The sequence below is a fragment of the Enoplosus armatus genome, chromosome 18 (genome assembly GCF_043641665.1).
Source record: "Enoplosus armatus isolate fEnoArm2 chromosome 18, fEnoArm2.hap1, whole genome shotgun sequence".
NCBI lineage: Eukaryota > Metazoa > Chordata > Actinopteri > Centrarchiformes > Enoplosidae > Enoplosus > Enoplosus armatus.
Genome location: NC_092197.1, coordinates 20,530,952 through 20,550,714, shown reverse-complemented (window position 1 = coordinate 20,550,714; position 19,763 = coordinate 20,530,952). Strand labels below are relative to the sequence as shown.

Here is a 19,763-nt window from a genome sequence, read left to right as displayed (position 1 = left end):
AGTGTCTAGTTGGGGCCTCTTGTCACATTTCAAGTTTTTTTGAGTTGTCAACAGCTCCATCCCCCATTACGGTTTGAGGCTCAAATAGGTAAAAAATATCCGAACAATTTCACAAAAAGCATCAGTGAAAAAATCCCAAAACTTAATACAAATTTGTGTTGCAGAAAGAAGACGTTTTTTTCTTCTTTCCAATCCTCATAAATCTTTTCACGACCCCTCAGACTTATCTTATGAGCCTTCGGAACCTTCTGTAGAAGCCCTTGTTTTGTGCAGAGCCGATGTGATTGGCCAGTTACGTGCTAGCTAACCCCCGATTGGTTGTTTGATTCAGACCTGGTCCAGTTTAAAAAAAAAAAAGACTAAATACAAAGGGGAGCAGGTGCTCACAGACACATTTTTTAAAAGGAACCCTTCAATTAGATATCGTTAGTGACATGCAATGGTCAAAATGTGTTATTTCAACCAAAATCATGATTCAATAATATTGCCTGCTGTAGCTATAAGTACATTTTGATAATACTAATGTAAGATTTTGGATGTGGGAGCTTTACTTGTAATGGGAGTATTTTTTTTCCCACAGTAGTATCGCTGCTTTTACTTGATCTGTGTATTTATCTGAACAAGGTGGCATTACTAAGGTTCTGAGATCACTCCCTACACAAGCAAGTAGAAGATGTCACATGACAGCAGTTGTCCAGCTACATAAAAACATAATCTATGTGAATGTATACAACATATTTAGATATTACAGAGACCCAACAACATCACTCTTGTTTGTCTACTGTATTTCAGTACATTTCCAAACGTTGCTGCCTGTGTAGGAGCAGTGCGTCGAGCTTTAACATTGACCACACGGTGAGCACGGGAAAATGACACACGTACACTTTTATATTTCATATCACATTGTCTGCTGACATTTTAGATAGTGGAATCTCTTACAAGCTACATTTTACAGACTCACATACAGGAAGTGAAGATGTTTCCTGAAACATGCTAACATGTCAAAGTTAAGAGCACTTGAGTATAATAGCATTAGTGATGGCTACTAACAGGTGATGTGTTGTTAGTCCATAGACACAGTATGTACCAAATATAGCAATTCAAATAAGAGTGGGATCAAACGCGTGTCCGAGGCAAAAGTGAAAAAAGGAAACTTATGTGGGGGTCCAAGACAAAGTAAGCTGGAAACTGCCCAGGGAACTCAGACCACCACGGGTCCCCAAAAAAGGCCCAGATTGCAAACGGTTTGTGTTCACTTGATTCAACCGTAACTTTGTTTGGAGAAATAGGAACATATGCACCACTAAAGCACGGGATCAACTGGCATGATAAAGGGGAGTCACGCTTTATTATCCGACCTTAAAAGAGGGTCCCCTGGTAGTTTTAAATGGGTACTTTACACCTATTTAGTATTGCACTTCATTCATAAAGCCGGGGGGAGTGGGTGAGACAGGTTAAAAAAAAAATTTTAAAAAAAGTTAGCAGAGGCTGAGAAATACTGACTTTTTGGTCCTCGGTATGGGTCAAAAAACACTGGGTCCTACATTTCCCACAATGCAGCTCAATTCGATCTTTAATTAGCTGCAGACATCGCCAGGCTCCTTTTCTCAAGACGCCATAAAAAGAAGTACTGTTTGACAGGAGTAGCACTCACAGCTAAAACTGACCTGGACATAGAACGGAGTTCCCTTTGGGATCGGCATTATTTCAGCTGTGCTTACATGGTGCATGCGTACACATTTCTTTGTTTTTCCAGCGAACCAGGGGCCACCATGCAACACAGTATTAGAATTACAGCACTATAATGTAGAGAGCGGGAGCGGAGGGACTGGGGGTGGTATCAGGGGTCCGAGCAGCTCACTTTTGACCCAGGCAGAAATGAGTTTCTCCTCAAATTTGTCTTGATATGCACTGATATACATATATTTATATACCAGATAAATGATTCCAGCTGGCACAGAGGGACCTGGATCTGGCAGTGAGGACGAGACAAGTCGTGCAATGGATGAAGAGCAACAACGTGGGGCATGGGGGTTCCCAGAAAAAGGCACACATCAATTGAGAAGGTATAATAATAAGGCAAAGAACAGTCAGTCTTCAACCAGTTAGGTGGTGTAGCCCCACTTGGCTCTTAGGATATAATACAAAAAAACCAAAACAAAAAAACCCAATATTTATAGAACAACGAAATACAACAGGCTTGGGTGCCAGTGACAACCAAAAACACAACACCATTAAAATAACTCATAACTATTAAAAACCTGTTTCTGCATATACATCACAAAAGTACTGTTGGGTTAACACGGGAGACTGGCTCAGTTCTTTGAAAACCTGCTGCATTTCGATAAGTGACAAGCATTTCTACAAGTGACACGATTTAGCTCACAGCAGCTGCATGATCATGCATAAATTAAAAAAATTAAAATTAAAATTAAAAATACAGCTACGGTCAGTTCCGGTCATTTCATTTGGAGCGGCGAAGGAGCGGCGTGGCGGCTGGGTTCTAGCCGTGGTAGAGGCGAACGCGCTGGCCTATGTTGCCGCGACACAGGGGGCAGGTCAGCAGGGCGTCGCTGCAGATCTGGCAGCAGCATACGTGGCCACAGGGGAGGAAGATGACCTGAGACTGGAGAGACGGACGGACATGACAGACAAAGGACACACAAGTCAGCGGGTCTGGAGGAGTGCGTACATGCGTGCTAAGGTTTAACGTTTGCGCCCCCGTCGTTGCTACAAAGATTTTGTCCTGAAGTCCATTTTCTGGAGATTTTCTTTTTTAGCCTTCTAAAAATACAAAAACAAAAGTGGAAGTGTGATAGTTTGCTCGAACAAGTCTGACACTGTGGGCCCAAATGCGCTTTGCGCGTGACGTCACGACTCCCTATGTAATGGACACTCTCGTTTACCCTGTAGTGAGCAGCAAATTGAGATTTCAGACGCTTATCAAATCATTATAATATTGCGTCGTCAATGGCGCTGTGCAGAGCTGCCCAAAACAGACATATGTAAAATGCGGAGCATTGCATTGTGGGATTGTTACAGAAAGTATTGCACACGGCATGGGCACTACCTTTTTTCGTTCCAATGTGGAATTTCTAAGGGCACTGCAGGGTGGACAAATTCACAAAAAATGGACACTAAGTAAAAAGGGAGTGATTTCAGAATGAGTTAGCTGTGAGCACTTTGGCACCGTTAAAAAGTATGCTGAATTAGCTATTAGCGGCTCCCGTTTGCAGTGTACCCATGGATGTGCAGACATCCATCACTAGATTACTTTGATACTGAAGAAAACTTAAAAATGGATTAAAATGGGTTCTGGAGTTATAAAGAGGCGTATCTTTTTTTTGCTATAGCAAAGCGGCATGTTGGGCTAACTAGCTTACTACCTACAGTAATAACTAGCTATCTGCTTCTTGGCCAGCTGCTGCCTGTGCAGCTGGAAGTTTCTATAGTCACATAGCGTACAAACAAAATAGGACCCAGGACAGAACCTTGAGGGACACCACAAGAATGGATTGTGGTTAGTTAACTTTGTTGTTAAGCGCCAGTGACGTCCCACTCTTGGTGTAAAGTTCAGGTACTGCATTCACGTACTAGACATGTTAGCGTCCCATCTAAATATGAGGACTTAAAGACATTTTGAGGAATGAATACTTTAAGCCTGATCCTAGTTTTGAGAAAAGCAGCGTTTCACTGGCAAACAATGCTGATATGAAACAACAGTAACAAGTGTAGTTATGATTATTACTGAGATTGAAGGTATCTTACCCCGGTCTCCATGCAGACCACACACTCGGAGCTCCCCGGTCCCTCCACGGGGCTGGGGGCTGAGGGAGTGACGGGGGTCCCCGGGGTGAGTGGCGGGCTGGGGATCTGGACGGTGGAGGTGCTGGGAAAGGACGGAGGAGGGGAGAGGGACGGAGCCGTGGGGGCGACCTCCTCCTCCTCCTCCCGCTGGGCGGCCTTACACGCTCCTGGTGGAGGAAGGGACAGCAAATCGTGAGTTTCCCATGAGTTTCAATGCTCTGCCATAAAGTCTACTTTTACGGCTATATTTCTATATATTTTTATCTATATATAAATATAAATGTAGGATGCAGGTAATGTACCTTCAAGACGGGGTTCCCGAGCCCAGTGCAGAAGAGCTTTCTGGATTCCTACTTCATTAATGCCGAGCTGAAATCAGAGAAATGAATAACGCTGATCATTCTGCACATTCATTAATAGTTAATGGGGGGGCGGGGCACAACAAGCTGTAAACACCACACTCGCTCACTTTAGTTGATTTTACAGTTGCTGGTCTACACGTGCAGCAGACGCGGCGCAACGTTAGCATTCATTTAGAGTCGCGTTTGTCCAATATTCGCTCTCCTTTTTAGCTCGGTTTTTGGTCTCGCTGGCTCTTTAGCAGCCAAATGTTCCACTGTGTTCACCCGGCTAGTCTCTAACGTGGGAGCGCTCAGCTCAGTTGGGCGCAGGGCAGTTAGCATGCAGCATGCGCTGCTTCATCATCAACGCTGGAGGCGGAGTGAGTGAACCAAAAACCAATGAGCTGAAAGAGCCTATAAAATATCAATCTATCCACACATTGGATAGATGGTCAAAATGAGTTATTTCAATCAAAATTATAATTCAATAATATTGCCTGCTGTAGCTTTAAGTGCTCCTGGCTAAATAATAATGACTAAATAAATCATGGGACTCTATACAGATGCTGGTGCAGCAGACACCACTTGTGGTCACTGTCAAAAGTGACAGGACCGTGTCGGCGAGGATGTTGCGGACAGACCTTCTTGAGGTCAGAGGAGTTCATGTGGCGAAGGGCCTCTGTGGTCACTCGGTGATGAGCCAGGATGGGCAGGTAGTGCTGGCCGGACAGTTTGCACAGCAGGTTGACCAACTCTTTCTCCACTCCCGCTTCCTGTGTAGAGATCACAGCTTAGTGACAGCACAAGTAGTTTTTTTTTTTGGGGGGGGGGGGGGGGGGGGGGGGGGTTCCCAGATGTTTTCCGTGTGTGTCCTCCCTGCTCCGTTACTGTTACCTGCATGCGCAGTGACAGTGGCTTGGCGTCCAACAGTCTCTGGTACTGGATCATCCAGTAGTTCTGCTGGTTGGCCTCAGACTTCCGCTCAATCTCCGCCTGGGGGGGGGGAGGAAACACAACGCCATTGCCCCATCTCTCCTTTAAAACCACTTAACGAGTGAGTGAGAGAACAGAGGAGGACGTTTCCTCACCAGAACCTGCCGCAGCTCCTTCTCTCTCTGGTCTCTCTGCTTCAGCAGCTGTTGCAGCAAATCACTGAGAGCTGTGCGCTGCTCCACCAGAACCTCCTGCGCGCACACACACACACACACACACACACACACACACACACACACACACACACACACACACACACTGTGAATAAAACACTAACTCTGGCTCTGATGTGATTAATATAACGACAGTATATATCCCCTTTTCACGTTGGATTATTCTCCGGACCCCTCCCTGTGTACAATGATAAAACTGTTGCCATGGAGCGATGACATGGAAATAGTCAAAAAGAAATGATACGGGGTAATCAACGGGAGGAAGGAGAAAAAAGAAGGAAAAACAAAAAAAGTTCATGTGGGGAGGCAAAGAAAAGAAGGCGGTGACACCCACCTGCAGGTTCTCGGCATCCAGATTGCGTCTTTTAATCTCCAATTTAGTCAGCTGCATTAATTCGCCCTCTATGAGCTTGATCTGGGGACAGTGGAGAAGCAAACGTGAAGCTAGCAGGCAGAAGGGACATGGGTGGATGGAAACACTGATGACATCATTTTCCGCCTGCCTGTACCCGACTGGTAACCCCATAAAAAAAATAATTAAAAAAAACAAACAAAATTGAGTTAGCGAGTATGAGTAATAATGAAGTAGCTAATGGACGGGGCTGCATGTGGGGGGGGGGGGGAAACAAACAAAACAAATGACAATGTGTCCGCAAGTCTTTATCTTCATCTTTGACAGCCGGTTCCCTGCGTCGGTGTCCTCCCAGGATCATTTCTTCTGGGGACGATCCTCATGTAGCCGTCTGAACAGTGTCCTCTTACAGCCCAACCGCCGAAAAGTCAAGGTGGGAAAACTACTGTAAGATCGTCACAAACCAACATGGCTGCACTCTGCACTAGAGCTTGTTGTCGCTGAGGAAGAACGTGTCCGTTTTTATCCATTAAATGCGGCGGGGGTCTCTCTCTATGAGTTCAGAATCGTGTGGCTGCTGTCTCTTGAAATGACGTACCGGCTCGGCCTAGTCTAGTTTCACAGGCGTCCGTGTTGAAATGTCGCGTCACCTAGTTAGAAAAATTCAGAGGTGGGCGGCCACGCACCGCGACAGCTTTGGCGTTGGCGCGAGGACGTCATTTTGGGGGCGGCCTACGCGTCAGAGACACCACCATGGATCCAGCTTAACAGGCTGAGGGGTGTTTTGATTTGATTTTTAGCACTCCGTACGTTACTCTGGAGTCATGGGGGTTAACGTACGAGATGCTGAGGTTGTGGGATGCGCACGTCCGTCATTTGCCATCGCCACCAAGTGGACCCACGGAGGGGAGACTAAGCTAGGCCGCACGCCTTTTTCCGCAAATGAAGCAGGACTGCAGGAGCCGCAAATGAGCCGGCAGGTATTAAAACGGCGCGCGGGAAAAGCACCATCGGACGGGAATCGCCGCTAACGTTAGCAAGCCGCACGACCTCTGTATCGCGAGCCATCCGACTAGATCATTTCTTTTCGTTTTGTTTTTGGAAAAATAAACATGATTTTGTTCATTTGAAATATGATTTTGAACAAAAGCTGGAGCTGGGATGTCGTGCAAACTATGGGAGCTTGCTGAGGTTCCATCTACATCCTTTACTGTACAGCTTTTCATGCCATGGTGAGCTCCATTCTATCAGGGTCATGAAGAAGAGAAAAAAAACACAAACAAACACAGTTTGACCCTCACCCCCACCCAAGCTCCACCCCGTTCTCACACACACACACACACACACACACACACAGACACACACACACACACACACACAGACCTGGTTGCGGATGTAGCCGTGCACGGCATCTTTCTGCAGCTGCAGCGCCTGGAACGCCGCTTTCTGCATCTCCTCCTGCGGAGGGCAAACAGGAGGGCGGGTTGCTTAAACTTTGGCGCGACTGTGATTTCGGATTTCTCCATATCAAGCTCTCGTGACACGGGTGGCGACTACGGAACACATACCTCCTGCAAGATGTGGCCGATGGCTTTGGATTTGTCCAAAACTTGGAGGGAAAGCATCTTGTCAAACTTCCTGTCCAAATTCTCCAAACTGTCACAAAAAAGACGAAGAGGGACGAGAAAACCACACGACGAGTTTTGCAACGTTAACACCCATCTGCTCGGATCTTTGTGTCTTTCTGTGTGTGTGTGTGTGTGTGTGTGTGTGTGTGTGCTTGTTTAACCTTCTGCAGGCCTCAGACGCCAGGCTCCGTCTGCGAAAGTCGCTGGCCTCCTGGAGGAGGCTCATAGCGCAGCTGTCTGACAGCATCTTCTGCATGGCCGCTGAAAGACAATACGACAATACAAAAAGTGCCATGACCAATCTGCTCTTGAGATATCTATCTGTGTGCACGGCTGATGTTAGTTCAACATCTGGGGAGCGCGAATCTACTGAAATTGCCCAATTTCTCGAGTGAAAATGAAACACCAACTGCGCGCGGGGGGCCAATGATCGAGATTTTACTCCAAACGGGCTGGATGCAAATTTGAAAGCATGGCGGGAGCGAGGGGTTGAATATTTATTTGGTTTTCTTTGAGAAATCCTCACTTAAAAGCTTCCGAGATTTGAGGGGGCAATATGGCTTGGCCAGTCGGGATCTCCTTAGATTCTTCCAGCTGAGACATCACGTTGATGAAATACTTAAAGGGGACCTATTCTGCGCATTTCCAGCTCTATATTTGTATTCTGGGACTCCACTAGAGCAGCTTTGCATGATTCACAGTTCAAAAAAGTCCTGATTTTTCTTCTCCTGGCCCTTCATGCAGCCCCCTCAGTTCCCCCCTCTGTCTGAAACAAGCCGTTTGAGCTCCTGTCTCTTTAAGGCCTAACCTAACCTAACGTTACTAAGCAACGCTGACATGAATATAAACATCTGGTCTGTGCCTGGAGCAGAGATACCATATAAGGACATCCATACCTATCTGACATCAGATAGACCCGGCGGTTGATAAAACTGAAGCAGTCTGAAGACTGAGCTTTTGGCTCACAGGGATTACTGTTACATACGTTTACCTCATTATTTGGCAACTTTGGCAACGTTTAGTGTGAATATCCAACATTGTAACATTATATATATATGACAGAAAATAATGAAAGGTCAGGGGTTCACAAAAATCACTGGGAATCATCGTCTGGGGACATACTTGGAATATTTACGTTATTGTTTTGCCAGCTTTATTAAATTTACAACACCTCACTAGCAAAAGTGAGGGGGGGGGGGGGGGCATGGTTTGTGAAGGATGGGGGCACTCTGACTCTACATACGGAACTCAGCCTGTAGAGTTGCTTACCTGCCACGTCCCTCTTCCTCAGTGAGTCGGCTTCTTCCTGCGTGATGGCAGCAAGATGCTCCATGCGAATCCTGACAGGGGAAGTCAGTGTCAACGTTATTTATTTTTTATTTTTTCAACAATAACCGTGGGGGCCAGACAGCTAGAAATCCACCTTTGGGCAGTGGCTGTGTAGCCCCTGCCAATAACAGGCAACCTCTGTGCTATACTGTATGTTTTCAAAGCCTAATGTGTCCTGTCATTATCTTTTTATTTTCCCAGAAAGCACTTTGTGCATCTTACTCGGAAAGTGCCCTATAAATAGGCCCAGTCTGGTAAGTGGAAAACAATTGGATGAGTGCTGCTATTTGCTGGAGTGCCTCATATCTCTTTGCTGTAATAGATTTGGACGTTACGGACCAGGAGCCTGTCCACTCACCGATCTTCCTCCATGGACTGAAGAAACTCTGCACTTTTTTTCTGCCTGGAGAGACGGAAACAATAACCTGTGAACGCTGCACGCATGAAGCATCTATTATGTGACAAAGACACACACACACACACACACACACACTCTTCAGCGACACCACAAACAGCGCACAACATAGCCAGCTCCTTCGGGTCCAAAACCTGTTTTTGTCCATCAGCATGTTGCTGATGCGACTGCTGATGCCGTCTTCAGCCTGCCGGATCTTCCCCAGAACCAGAACCCTCTCCGCCTCCTGGGCCCTCTGCTGCTGGCTGACCCCCAGATCCACGCGCTCCTGCTCCTAAACATCATACACAGATCATACGTGCACATAACGCGGCTGAGATCGACACGAAGCAGGAAGTTGGTGCGAGTGAGCGCGTCGCGTACCTGTCGGACTGAGTTGAGCATGTTTTCCTTGCGGGAGGTGTTCATGAGTATGAGCTGGGTGTGCTCCTTCTGCTTCTCCTCCAGGTGCCGCTCGAAGGCCAGCTTCTCTTGCTGCTTCTGCTCCTGAAGGACGGGAGGGACGAGTCATGAGTGTCTTCACGCTGTATCCCCGTATGTGTACGTGTGTGTGTGTGTGTGTGTGTGTGTGTGTGTGTGTGTGTGTGTGACGACTAAAGCGTCGCTACAAGCCCGCACTGCAGCAGCCACGACGAAAGGTTTTTAAAATATATATATAAATAAAAATGAAGGAATTAGAAGCTCAACGGAGCCATCTTTATGGGAATTTGAGGCAGGGACTAAAATTACCAATGAATGATGTCATGTGGTTGGGAATTTGTAAGAATCGTAATATTCAAATTCCAGCATGTCGCACAATCGCTGACGTCACAGCAGGCGTCCTCAAATCAGCTGTGAAAGGCAGAAATACCTGCTTGGACGCCTGAAATGCAACATCCTTAAAACAAAATTAAAAAAAAAGACCCAAATGACAAGAGAGCAGCGCAGCAATAGCTTTACTTTTTGCAGTTAGCGTAACGTTAGCCACTGAAGCGACATTAATAGAGGGGGAAATTAGGGGAGTGTGTCATCTAAGCCGTCTTAAGTGGACAGGGTAGGACAAGCTGCCGATGTGCAGGGGTTAGTTGTGTTGCTGGAGTCACTCACCTTTCTCTTCTCGTAGTCACTGAATTTATTCTGCAACGGAAAGTGAGGAGAGACTGAATGAGACTTCCCGTTTCATCAACAGGAACCAGAAGCCATGAATGAGGTCCAAGTCAGCAGAACGGCACATGACTCGCGTACAGGGCCATGTGTGTCAAGTTTAACGTGTCACCTACTGTACCTTCCAGGCCTCCTCCAAGCCATCCACACAGTCAGAGTTGTGTTTGCCACAGTCGCTCTCCAGCACCGGCAGGAGATACTGGGATGGGGGGCAGTACTCCTCTCCCAGCTCTGAAAACCACGACAAACAAGAGAACATTCTCTTATACGGTCTCATAAAATGACACTTGAATACCGTTTAACCTGATTTTTTTTGTGGTTTTCATCCTCTTACTTCCACTGAAGGATTACATGCCCCCCTTCGGTTTAAAAAAAAAAAAAGGTGGAACCTTCTGTAGAAGTCGATGTGATTGGCCAGTTACGTGCTAGCTAACCCTGATTGGTCGTGGGACAATATCAGCATGTGGTTTTCAATATTGCGCGAAACAGATGGTGAATTTTGAATTTTAAAAACACCCAAACCATAACAACGTGAAAGCACATTTCTATTAACTCCAACCTGCACACATTTGATAACGAGGTCCCTATTTAACACGGCGAAAAATGCAACCTTAATTATGAATTAAACAAATAATTCAGCAGCAGCGTCTTCAGAGCTCCATCTGTGTCAATACAAGATGCCTTCAGGGGCAGCACTGAGCGTCCAAAGACTAATCAAACAGGGGTGTTTTGATGAAAAACTAAACAAAGGCATCTAACGAGGACAGCTACGTGTTATCTTGCCGTTTCCGACAGCTGTTGTAACCACGACCACAACACATTCGGCTGAGAGCCGCCAGTTAACGGGGTCACCCGTCACACCGAAACACCCGCATAGGTTTCACCGTGCCGTCTCACCGGTTGACAACGAGTAACCCTCACAAATGGCCGGACTTTGGTCCAGTTGTCGTTACTTCTTATGAAATACAAACGTCTTCTACAAACTGCAGATTTGATGGTGCACTGTAAACCGCTTCGGACATGTTTTTTACGCTAACGCTCTCATGAGGCGAGAGTCTCGCGTTGACCTTTGACCTTTCAGAGTGGAGACGCCATGCAGAATTAGCATCAAAGCTTCAGTCAACCGGTTTGTAACTTTAGAATCGAGCCGTCGACCGGTTCACAGTACGTTTAGATCGATCCAGGGGGTCCGCGTATATATCTATATATCTCCATGGTAGTCGTGTGTGTGTGTTTGTGGGTGTGTGTGTGTCATAGAGTAAACCCTCACCGGTGCATAGGAAGCGTTGGATGCTCTCTGTGCCCTCTGCACACACAGACGCAGGTGGGTGGGACATCATGGCAGCATCGAGTGTCAAGCTCTGTTACAACACACACACACACACAGGGTCTGTATAAAATCATATCCAAGTGTTTAGCCTTAGCAGTACTCCAGTGAACTTGCATCAAAAGACACACACCTCCAGGGTGCGGATGAAGGCCAGAGCGTTGGGGAGCTGGACAATGTTGTTGTCACTCAGGTCCAGGGTCCGCAGACTGCTCAAGGACCCAAACGAGGACGGCAGCTCACTCAGACAGTTACCTGTACAGATACACAGTTGACGGGGAACAGCGTAAACGACGTCATTTGACTCCCGCTCGTAGGAGTAAGACAGGGAATAGCATCGTACCCTTCAAGTTGAGCGTCTGCAGAAGCCGCAGATCCCCGATGGATTCCGGCAGGGCCTTCAAACGGTTCTTCTCTACGTTCAAAATCTGGACAGGGACACAAAAAAAAATGACATAAAAAAAAATGGGACACGCACGGGTCACGCTCATTTCCTCCGTGCCACGGATGTCGAGTTCAGAGCGGCCTTACCTGCAGCAACGCCAGCTTCCCGATGTCCTCCGGGAGTGAGGCGAGCTTGTTCTCATGCAAATCCAGAACCTTCGGAAGCAGACAGATTCAGTCACGCTCTTGATTCTACGGGCATTTAAATGTCCCATCATGCTTGTGTCTCGTTTTACGTCACCTTTAAAGTGGAAAGGGTGCCGATGTCACATCCTTTGGGCAGCAATGACTTCAGCTCATTGTTATGGAGAATAAAGACCTGAAGGAGAGCGACAGAGGACATGTCCGGCTGAACAGAAAATAAATGTCTTATAACTTTACATGAAATACATTGGATCTCTCCACGGGCCAATACATTTTAAAGGGGACCTGTTATGCTTTTCCTTATTTTCTGTCATATATATATATAATGTTGCAACGTCGGATATTCTCACTAAACGTTGCTAAAGTTGCCAAATAATGAGGTAAATATATGTAAAAGTAATCCCTGTGAGCCAAAAGCTCAGGCTTCAGACTGCTCTGAACGCTGCGTTTCAGTTTTTTCAACCACCGGGTCTATCTGATGTCAGAGAGGCACGGATGTCCTTATATGGTATCTCTGCTCCAGGCACAGACCAGATGTTTATGTTTATGTCAGCTATGCTCAGTAACGTTAGGTTTACAGTTTGCCTTCAGAGATTCTTCCAAAGACTTCCAGAACTTGGCCGGCCAATCAGAAAAAAAGTGGGCTTTTAGGGAGGGGAGGCCCTTAAAGAGACAGGAGCTCAAACGGCTTGTTTCAGACAGAGGGTGAACTGAGGGGCTGCATGAAGGGCCAGGAGAAGATAAATCAGGACTTTTTTTTTTTTAACTGTGAATCCTGCAAAGCTGCTCTAGTGGAGTCACAAAATGAAAATATAGAGCTGGAAATGAGCACAGTAGGTCCCCTTTAATCTGGAATAGAAAACTACTCATCTCCACGTTGCGTTCTTACCTTCTTCTGTAGCACCTTGCAGATGGAAAAGGCACTGGAGGGAACCTGTGGCAGAACAGACCATAGATGTTCTCATCATCTGCAGTACTGACCATCGTTTCACTTGTGCAGGTGCAGCAGTGATGTACAAAAAGGCGGGTAAACAAGGGTTAAAACCTGGAAGTTGACACCCATACACAAGAGCATTACCCAAGTCACTGTCAGTCCAACTAAGCTTCCGCCGACATAAAAAAATAACAACAGAAAAAGAACAGGAGGGGTACTGCGGTAGCCTGGGAACCAGACAATCACAAGTGTTCTTGTCTAATCTAATATGGGGCGTTTTAAAGCGCCAATTGACGCATTTCCGTAAACAACCAAGATGACGTGGAACGCTCTGAATCCGCTGTTGCGTCAGTATTACACGAACTGGACGTTACTCACAGATGTGTGAGTGTTTGCTTCTAAATCGTGTCACGTGTGTTATGTTGAACTAGAAGCCATAGGAATTGGATGTCGAAACTAGCTACCTAGCCTAGCAGCCTACCGCTATGTCACACGTTTCGTCGCTCCGATTGGTCGTAGCGTCCAGAGGCATTTCGTGCTGCGCCTACTGATAAAACTCCCCTTGGAATTTGCAAATAGGTCTGGCGATGCCAGGCCAGTACATCCGACCAACAAAACATTAATACTTGTGCGTCGTTGTGTCAGTCAACCCTCCTTCCCGACCACGAGCTTGTTAAGAAAGTAATGCAATAAACACCACAGAGAAAACGACCACTGCCTCCTCTCCCGTTTCTAATTCATAATGAATCAGTGATTATGATATACTCCTAAAAAGTAATATTCCTGAAGTTTGGACAGAGCCAGGCTAGCCCCTGCTTCCAGTCTTTATGCTAAGCTAGGCTAACAGATATCCTGACTTCAACTACTGTACTCGACACACAGACATGACTGATGTTGATCCTCCCACCTCGCTCTCAGAAGGAAAGAGGATAAATGGGGGGGAAACGACATAAATGAAGGAACCAAAATGTTGAACTTTTCCTTCAAGGTAACTTAATAATATCTTCTGTTACAGTGACATACTCACCTCTGACAGCTCACAAGCTGATAAGTCCAGGATGTCATCGGCACCTGCCTCCTTAGCCTGAAGGACAAGGAATGACAGTTATTGTTTGTTTGGAAAAGATATTCTTTCCTTTGGACAGCAAAGACACATTCATTTTATGTCAACAAAGTAAAATACTTTGCACTTTTTTGTGAAATAAAAAAAAAAAAAATCAGATCAGGCTTCAGGGTTGTCTCAGTAATGTCATGCAGGAGGTTAGCTGGCACACACTGTAGCATAAAACACACTTCTTCTTACTCGGCACAGCTGATATTCCAGCCTCTTCTGGGAGTCCTCGCTGGGTTTCCTCTTTCTGAAGAACAGGGGCATCCTGAGTCCCGCCTGTCCCGCTGTCTCTCTGCCTGCTGGGTTTCCCCCGCCCCCCCCCTGCCCCTCCACTACAACAAGAGCTGCCCCTGAGGACCGACGGGTGGACAGGTTGGGAAACACGGCACTGCCCGCACACTGAAAAGTAAGGAAACTGTGATATTGAGGACTTAACAGATGAGGCAATATGGCTTGGGCCCTTTTGAAGTTCCACAAATATGATGACTCAAAACTATAATCAAATGCGGAAATTATACAGGTTAAAGCTGATTTCATTCTTCTTTTTTTTTTTGAGCCACTTGGGGGCGGCAGAACAAGCAGAAAACACAACACTGACCTAAAAAGTTGTTATGGTAAATGCAGAGCAACATTAGCATTCGTTTGGAGTCCTATTTCTGGCCACCTAATAAACGCAAAAGTCCGATATCTAATCGGTTTTCGGCCTCCACCCAACTCCTGAGAAAAATATCTGGCTCTTTAGTGGCCGAATGCTCCGCCACGTTCACCGGCTAGTCGCTAACTCTGTTGGTTTATCAGCGCTTCTTAGCTGAAAACGGCTGCCTGCTGCCTCTGGAAACATCCAGGGGAAAAAAAAACATGACAATTAGCTAAAAGCGGCTAAAACAATCTGCAGAGTTTGGTGATAACGTATGTGGGTCTGTAACACCTTTATCAGACATTTGATCCATTGCTAAAATAAAAATATTGATTAGTCCAGGTTTAAATTATTTAAATGTGTTATTAAAAAAAAAACTGTTGATAGCGTACATTAAAAAAACATTTTATTTACTTGTACTTTCTCTATCATTTCATTGCTGTGTTCTCCGTGTTCATGTTGTTTTGTGGTGGAGGTGGGGCATCTTGCCTGACCAAATCTGCTATCATCATTAAAAAAATGAACATAATTTAATCAAATGAAACATGAACACCCGGGGGTGGGGGGTGGGGACAAATTAGGGCTGCAACTGACAATTCTTTTCATGTTCATGCAATTGTGAAAAATGCTCATCACTATTTCCCAGAGACCAAAGCCATCAAAACAGTCCAAACCCCCACGAAAACTCATTTCCTGTCGTACAGTCGTTAACTGTCATAAACGACAGAAGGAGAAAGCAAGCAGATTCTCTCATTTAAGAAGTTAGCAAACGATTTGTGGATTATCAAAATAATTGGCAGCTCATTTTCTTCCGATGGAACAATCGGCTAATCGTTGCAGCTCTCTCTACGGCAAAAGCCATATACTGTGGTTAATAAGGGTTTAGGGTACCACTACCATACTAACTCAACTTATCATGGGGCAAGATGTCGGGATCATCATGGCTTTCCACTTCTGACACAGCTTCCCGGAGGAAACCCAGTGCTCTTGTTCATTCCTCCTGGTCAGCGCCCATTTGATGTTCCAACCTGCCCTAGGGGTGGTAATAAATAGGCAAACCCTACCATGGTGGGCCAGCTTTTTAAATTGAGCGCTGAGTTAGCTTAGCTCAGCTCCTCCGTGGCTGTGCTTGGTGCATATTGCCAGTCAACGCTTCCCGTTTTGTTTGCCCTGATTGGCAGCAGCCCTTGTCCAAGATTTGATGTCTCAAATGACAAAAAGTGTAAAGTGAGTACACAGATAAGTAATGACACAACCCAGAACCACGACACATGAACTTGAAAAGGCTGGGGGGGTCAAACGAACGGAAAGGTTGTGTTTTCTCTTTGACAGGTTGGAGGCTGTACGCTTAAACCTATTCCTGCTGCTCATTCATCCAACGCCATCTTATAAATTATACTTTGGATCCCTTGTCGCGTTACTCAATTGAACCATTCCATTTATTTCCAGCTTACAGATATTTGAGTGTAACGACCACGGGCCCAGTGGGTGTGGATGTGGGCAGGAGTTGGGACGGGTTACCGTTAGTTGCGTAGCGTTAGCGAACTGACGTAACACATTTTTAAGAGCGTAACTAGCACAAATGTTGCCAGCCTAGCTACCCTTTGCTTCCCTGTCACAACCGCCGTAAAGCTACTTGAGCTAATCTTAATAGCAACAAAGTGAACGTTAGCTCGCCGTATGTGACCGAGCTCGCTTCACACCTAGCTAGCATCAGTGCTTCCTACCGATAAAGGCTTATCGTCAAGGTTGGATATGGTTAGCTCCCCAACTCGCGTTAATGTTACACCAAGAGAACATGAGCTAACAAAGCTAGCACGTAGCTAAACAATAAGCCACAAACTATAAAAAAAAAGTCACACTCACAGGCTGTGTCGGTGCTGTTTCACTGCTCCTCACTCTTCGGAGTAGCTTAAGATAGCTGGAAAAAAAGAAGATAAAAGTGGGAGTTCCGATGTTCGCTAACGTTGAACGTTAGCATTTAACGTTGGTTTGACGTTAGCCACTTGTCAAAAGCAGAACGGAGTATCCTACGTTAACTTCCCTTCCTAGTCCATAACGATACGACAAACGCAGCTACGTTCCCGATATGCGCTCTGCCCAGCTGATTCCTCATCCCATACGAACGCTGCTCAATGTAATCACAACAAACAGCGAACTGCGTCCCATCTTCTTTTAGTTACTAGGGTTACAAGCGGATTGCTGCTAACGCCCACTACAGCGTGCTTATCGCCCTCTACAGAGCGGAGTGTGTAGTGTCACGACCTAAAGGTGTCGGTATTGGTTGACGTGATGGCGTTTTCTACAATAACACTTTATTTTACGGCTCTCACAGACTCCGGTAAGTAAATGTGAATTCGTAGGAAACTTTCTGGAAAACACCATGCTAATTTGGTGCTGGTTAATGGGAACGAGGAGCCTCTGTAGGCACCCACAGTGTTACTTCCTGGAAAACGGAAATTAAAGGCCCCTTGTTATGCTCAATTCAGCTCTGTATTTTTGTTCTGGGACTCCACTAGAGCAGCTCTGCATGATTCACAGTTGAAAAAAGTCCTTATTTATCTTCCTCTGGCCCTTCATGCAGCCTCTCAGTTCCCCCCCCCCCCCTGTCTGAAACAAGCCGTTTTAGACAAACTGAACCACCTCCAAAAACTTGAAGAGTAGTGTTGAGCAGAGCGCTCCAATAACTTAAACAGACTGAGCGGGTGGATGAGCGTCCCTGTACTTGGTGGTTGGTGCTGTGCCTGGGGCAGATGACCTGCTGGGGGGTGGCTGAGTGTGGTGACTGTATAGTTAGTGACATCACAACCTTACAGAAGTTTTTATGGCTCGTTTAAAGGAACAGTTTTCCGAATATGGGCTGTGTTTTGATACTTTCCCAGTATTTATACAGCACCTAGACCTGCTTTATAATCAAACAAGACACGGAGATCTCACGTTTTACAATATGGGACCTTTAAAACTTTGGTCACAGAGGTGCAAATGAAAAATTCCAGAGACCACTATAATATAATGCATTAAAGTAAACATACACTGTACATTTGTCTGGCCTTCAACCTTGCATGTTGGCAGTCTGTCCACCAGAGGTCACACTCAACCCATTTTTCTTTTTTGTTGGTGCTGGAATCGAGGAAGGAAACATACTACATGCCCACAGATATTTAGCCGATTCATGTATATATCTATCCAGTATGCCTGTACGTGGTAATGATCACAATCTCAGTTGTCCTTTTTCTTTACTGACTGAGCTCCTACGTGTCAAATTAACAAGAAACATAAGTAGCCTCCGCCATTTTATACCTAAGTGAACTACTACGGGCAAATGTGGTTTAAACCCACACCACCGTCTCAGTGGCTTTATGTTCATGCTCAGCTGTCAGTTTCGCATGTGCTTTATTGTTCCTGGCCGTCAACTAAACAGATTGCCTCCCCCGACGTCTTCCCGTGTAAGCCCATTCTGGTTAATAAGACTATTAACATAACCAGATAACCTCTGAGACTCTGGATCCCTGAGCAGCACTATCCCGGACAGTAAAACTCTGCTGTGCTTATTACAGACCTCAGCAGGTGCGACGCATGACTGTGGTTCGGGCCATAGGCTTAGTTAGACCACAAGAGGCAAGGGACTATAAATAACCATGTAATTAAAGGCGTTGACAGGGAACTGACATTGTGGTTAGAGCAGTTTTCCCCTGAGCCCCCTGCCCCCCCCCCCCCCCCCCCCCCCCCAATAGAAAATCTGGAGTGGCATCACAGAGTAATCTTTAGTTGTTAGACCCACAGTAAACAGAGCACAGAACTTGGGGGCAGCACAACACAACATCCTGTGAAGTCAACATCTGCCTGTTGCACCCAGCAGACACAGAGCGGCATTAGCATTCGTCAGGGGTCAGGGGTCAGGGGTTTCTGGCCCCCTGATGATTAAAAGCGCGAAGAGATGACACGAAAACTGCCTGACTCAGAGGACACGTTCCGGCTCAGGTGAGCTCCTGCGACCTACGGGTAGAACTGCTGTCACGTCAGAACAGGTGGTCGTACAGTATGTGGGGGGGGGGGGGGGGTCTGTTCAAGGATGGTCTTTGGATGTCCTACTTGATCTGACTCCTGGTCGATGACCTCTGGCCCCTATCATCCCAGTGGATGCGGTGAGTGGTTTTGGTCTGGTGGTCTAAGCTGTGCTGGGATTCACGTGAGGTCAGATAAAGTTGTAACTTGTCTTGCAACGAAACTAAGAGGAGAGCCCTTGAAGTCTGCAAAATTATATATACAGGTATATATATGTTTTTTATTTTGTTGCACAAGATTATTGTGCAGACAAATTATTATCTTGTGTAGAACATGGGGGGGGGGGGGGGCTCTTTTACTTTTTATATTCTATGTACATCTAGCTGGTAATACGTGTGTACATTTACTCAAGTAGACTTCAAGAAGGCTTTGGTGGTCAGAGTTCTTCACTATTCTAATGCCAGGGAAACAAATCATCGCTGTGGTTGCAGGTTTTTTTAATTAATTAATTTATTTATTTTTATTGAACAATTTCTCATTTACAAAACATCATGGCTTTAAGAACTTTAAGAAAGACGGATCAAGACAAACAAAAATAATATTAAAATACCAACAACAACAAAAAAAGTATTTTAAAGGGTTCAAGTTCACGTTCAAGTTTCATTGCATTTCTGATGATTTGATTAAAGGTTTAATAACGTGCGTATTAATTACTGACGGTTGCTGATCAGGCTAATTATCGGGTAATTGTACTCAGTTTCTCTCTATATATATATATATATATATATATTTTTTTTTTTTAATACAAGTGTAATATGAGTACAATTAGCCGATAATTAGCCTGATCAGTAACCGTATATATGTATATGTTTGAACATCCCGAAAGGAAGCAGGAGCCACGCCCCCTTTACGACGTCAGAGGAGGAGTGCGTTAGAAGTGGGTTTAAATGACGGAGGGCACCTCTGCTCTGTCCTCCGTC

General features: G+C 45.7%; 1 protein-coding gene across 2 annotated transcripts; it reads right to left on the bottom strand.

The window, feature by feature from the left end:
- Positions 1 to 2,123: 2,123 nt before the first annotated feature.
- On the bottom strand, positions 2,124 to 14,426 carry lrsam1 (leucine rich repeat and sterile alpha motif containing 1). Of its 2 annotated transcripts, none has more exons than XM_070924416.1 (24): positions 14,334 to 14,426; positions 14,058 to 14,114; positions 12,986 to 13,030; positions 12,194 to 12,271; positions 12,040 to 12,108; positions 11,852 to 11,936; positions 11,642 to 11,763; positions 11,452 to 11,542; positions 10,303 to 10,412; positions 10,125 to 10,154; positions 9,402 to 9,524; positions 9,173 to 9,312; positions 8,982 to 9,026; positions 8,564 to 8,634; positions 7,456 to 7,555; positions 7,235 to 7,322; positions 7,050 to 7,124; positions 5,649 to 5,729; positions 5,237 to 5,332; positions 5,043 to 5,141; positions 4,790 to 4,921; positions 4,099 to 4,176; positions 3,769 to 3,939; positions 2,124 to 2,626 (listed from the first exon to the last, which is right to left on the bottom strand). In XM_070924416.1, the coding sequence occupies exons 1-24, from the start codon at positions 14,403 to 14,405 to the stop codon at positions 2,504 to 2,506; spliced, it is 2,181 nt and encodes a 726-aa protein (XP_070780517.1). In that variant the 5' UTR covers positions 14,406 to 14,426; the 3' UTR covers positions 2,124 to 2,503. The 2 variants fall into 2 exon arrangements, with proteins under 2 accessions (XP_070780517.1, XP_070780516.1); XM_070924415.1 differs by having other exon boundaries at positions 3,769 to 3,974; positions 4,110 to 4,176.
- Between the last annotated feature and the right edge of the window lie 5,337 nt (positions 14,427 to 19,763).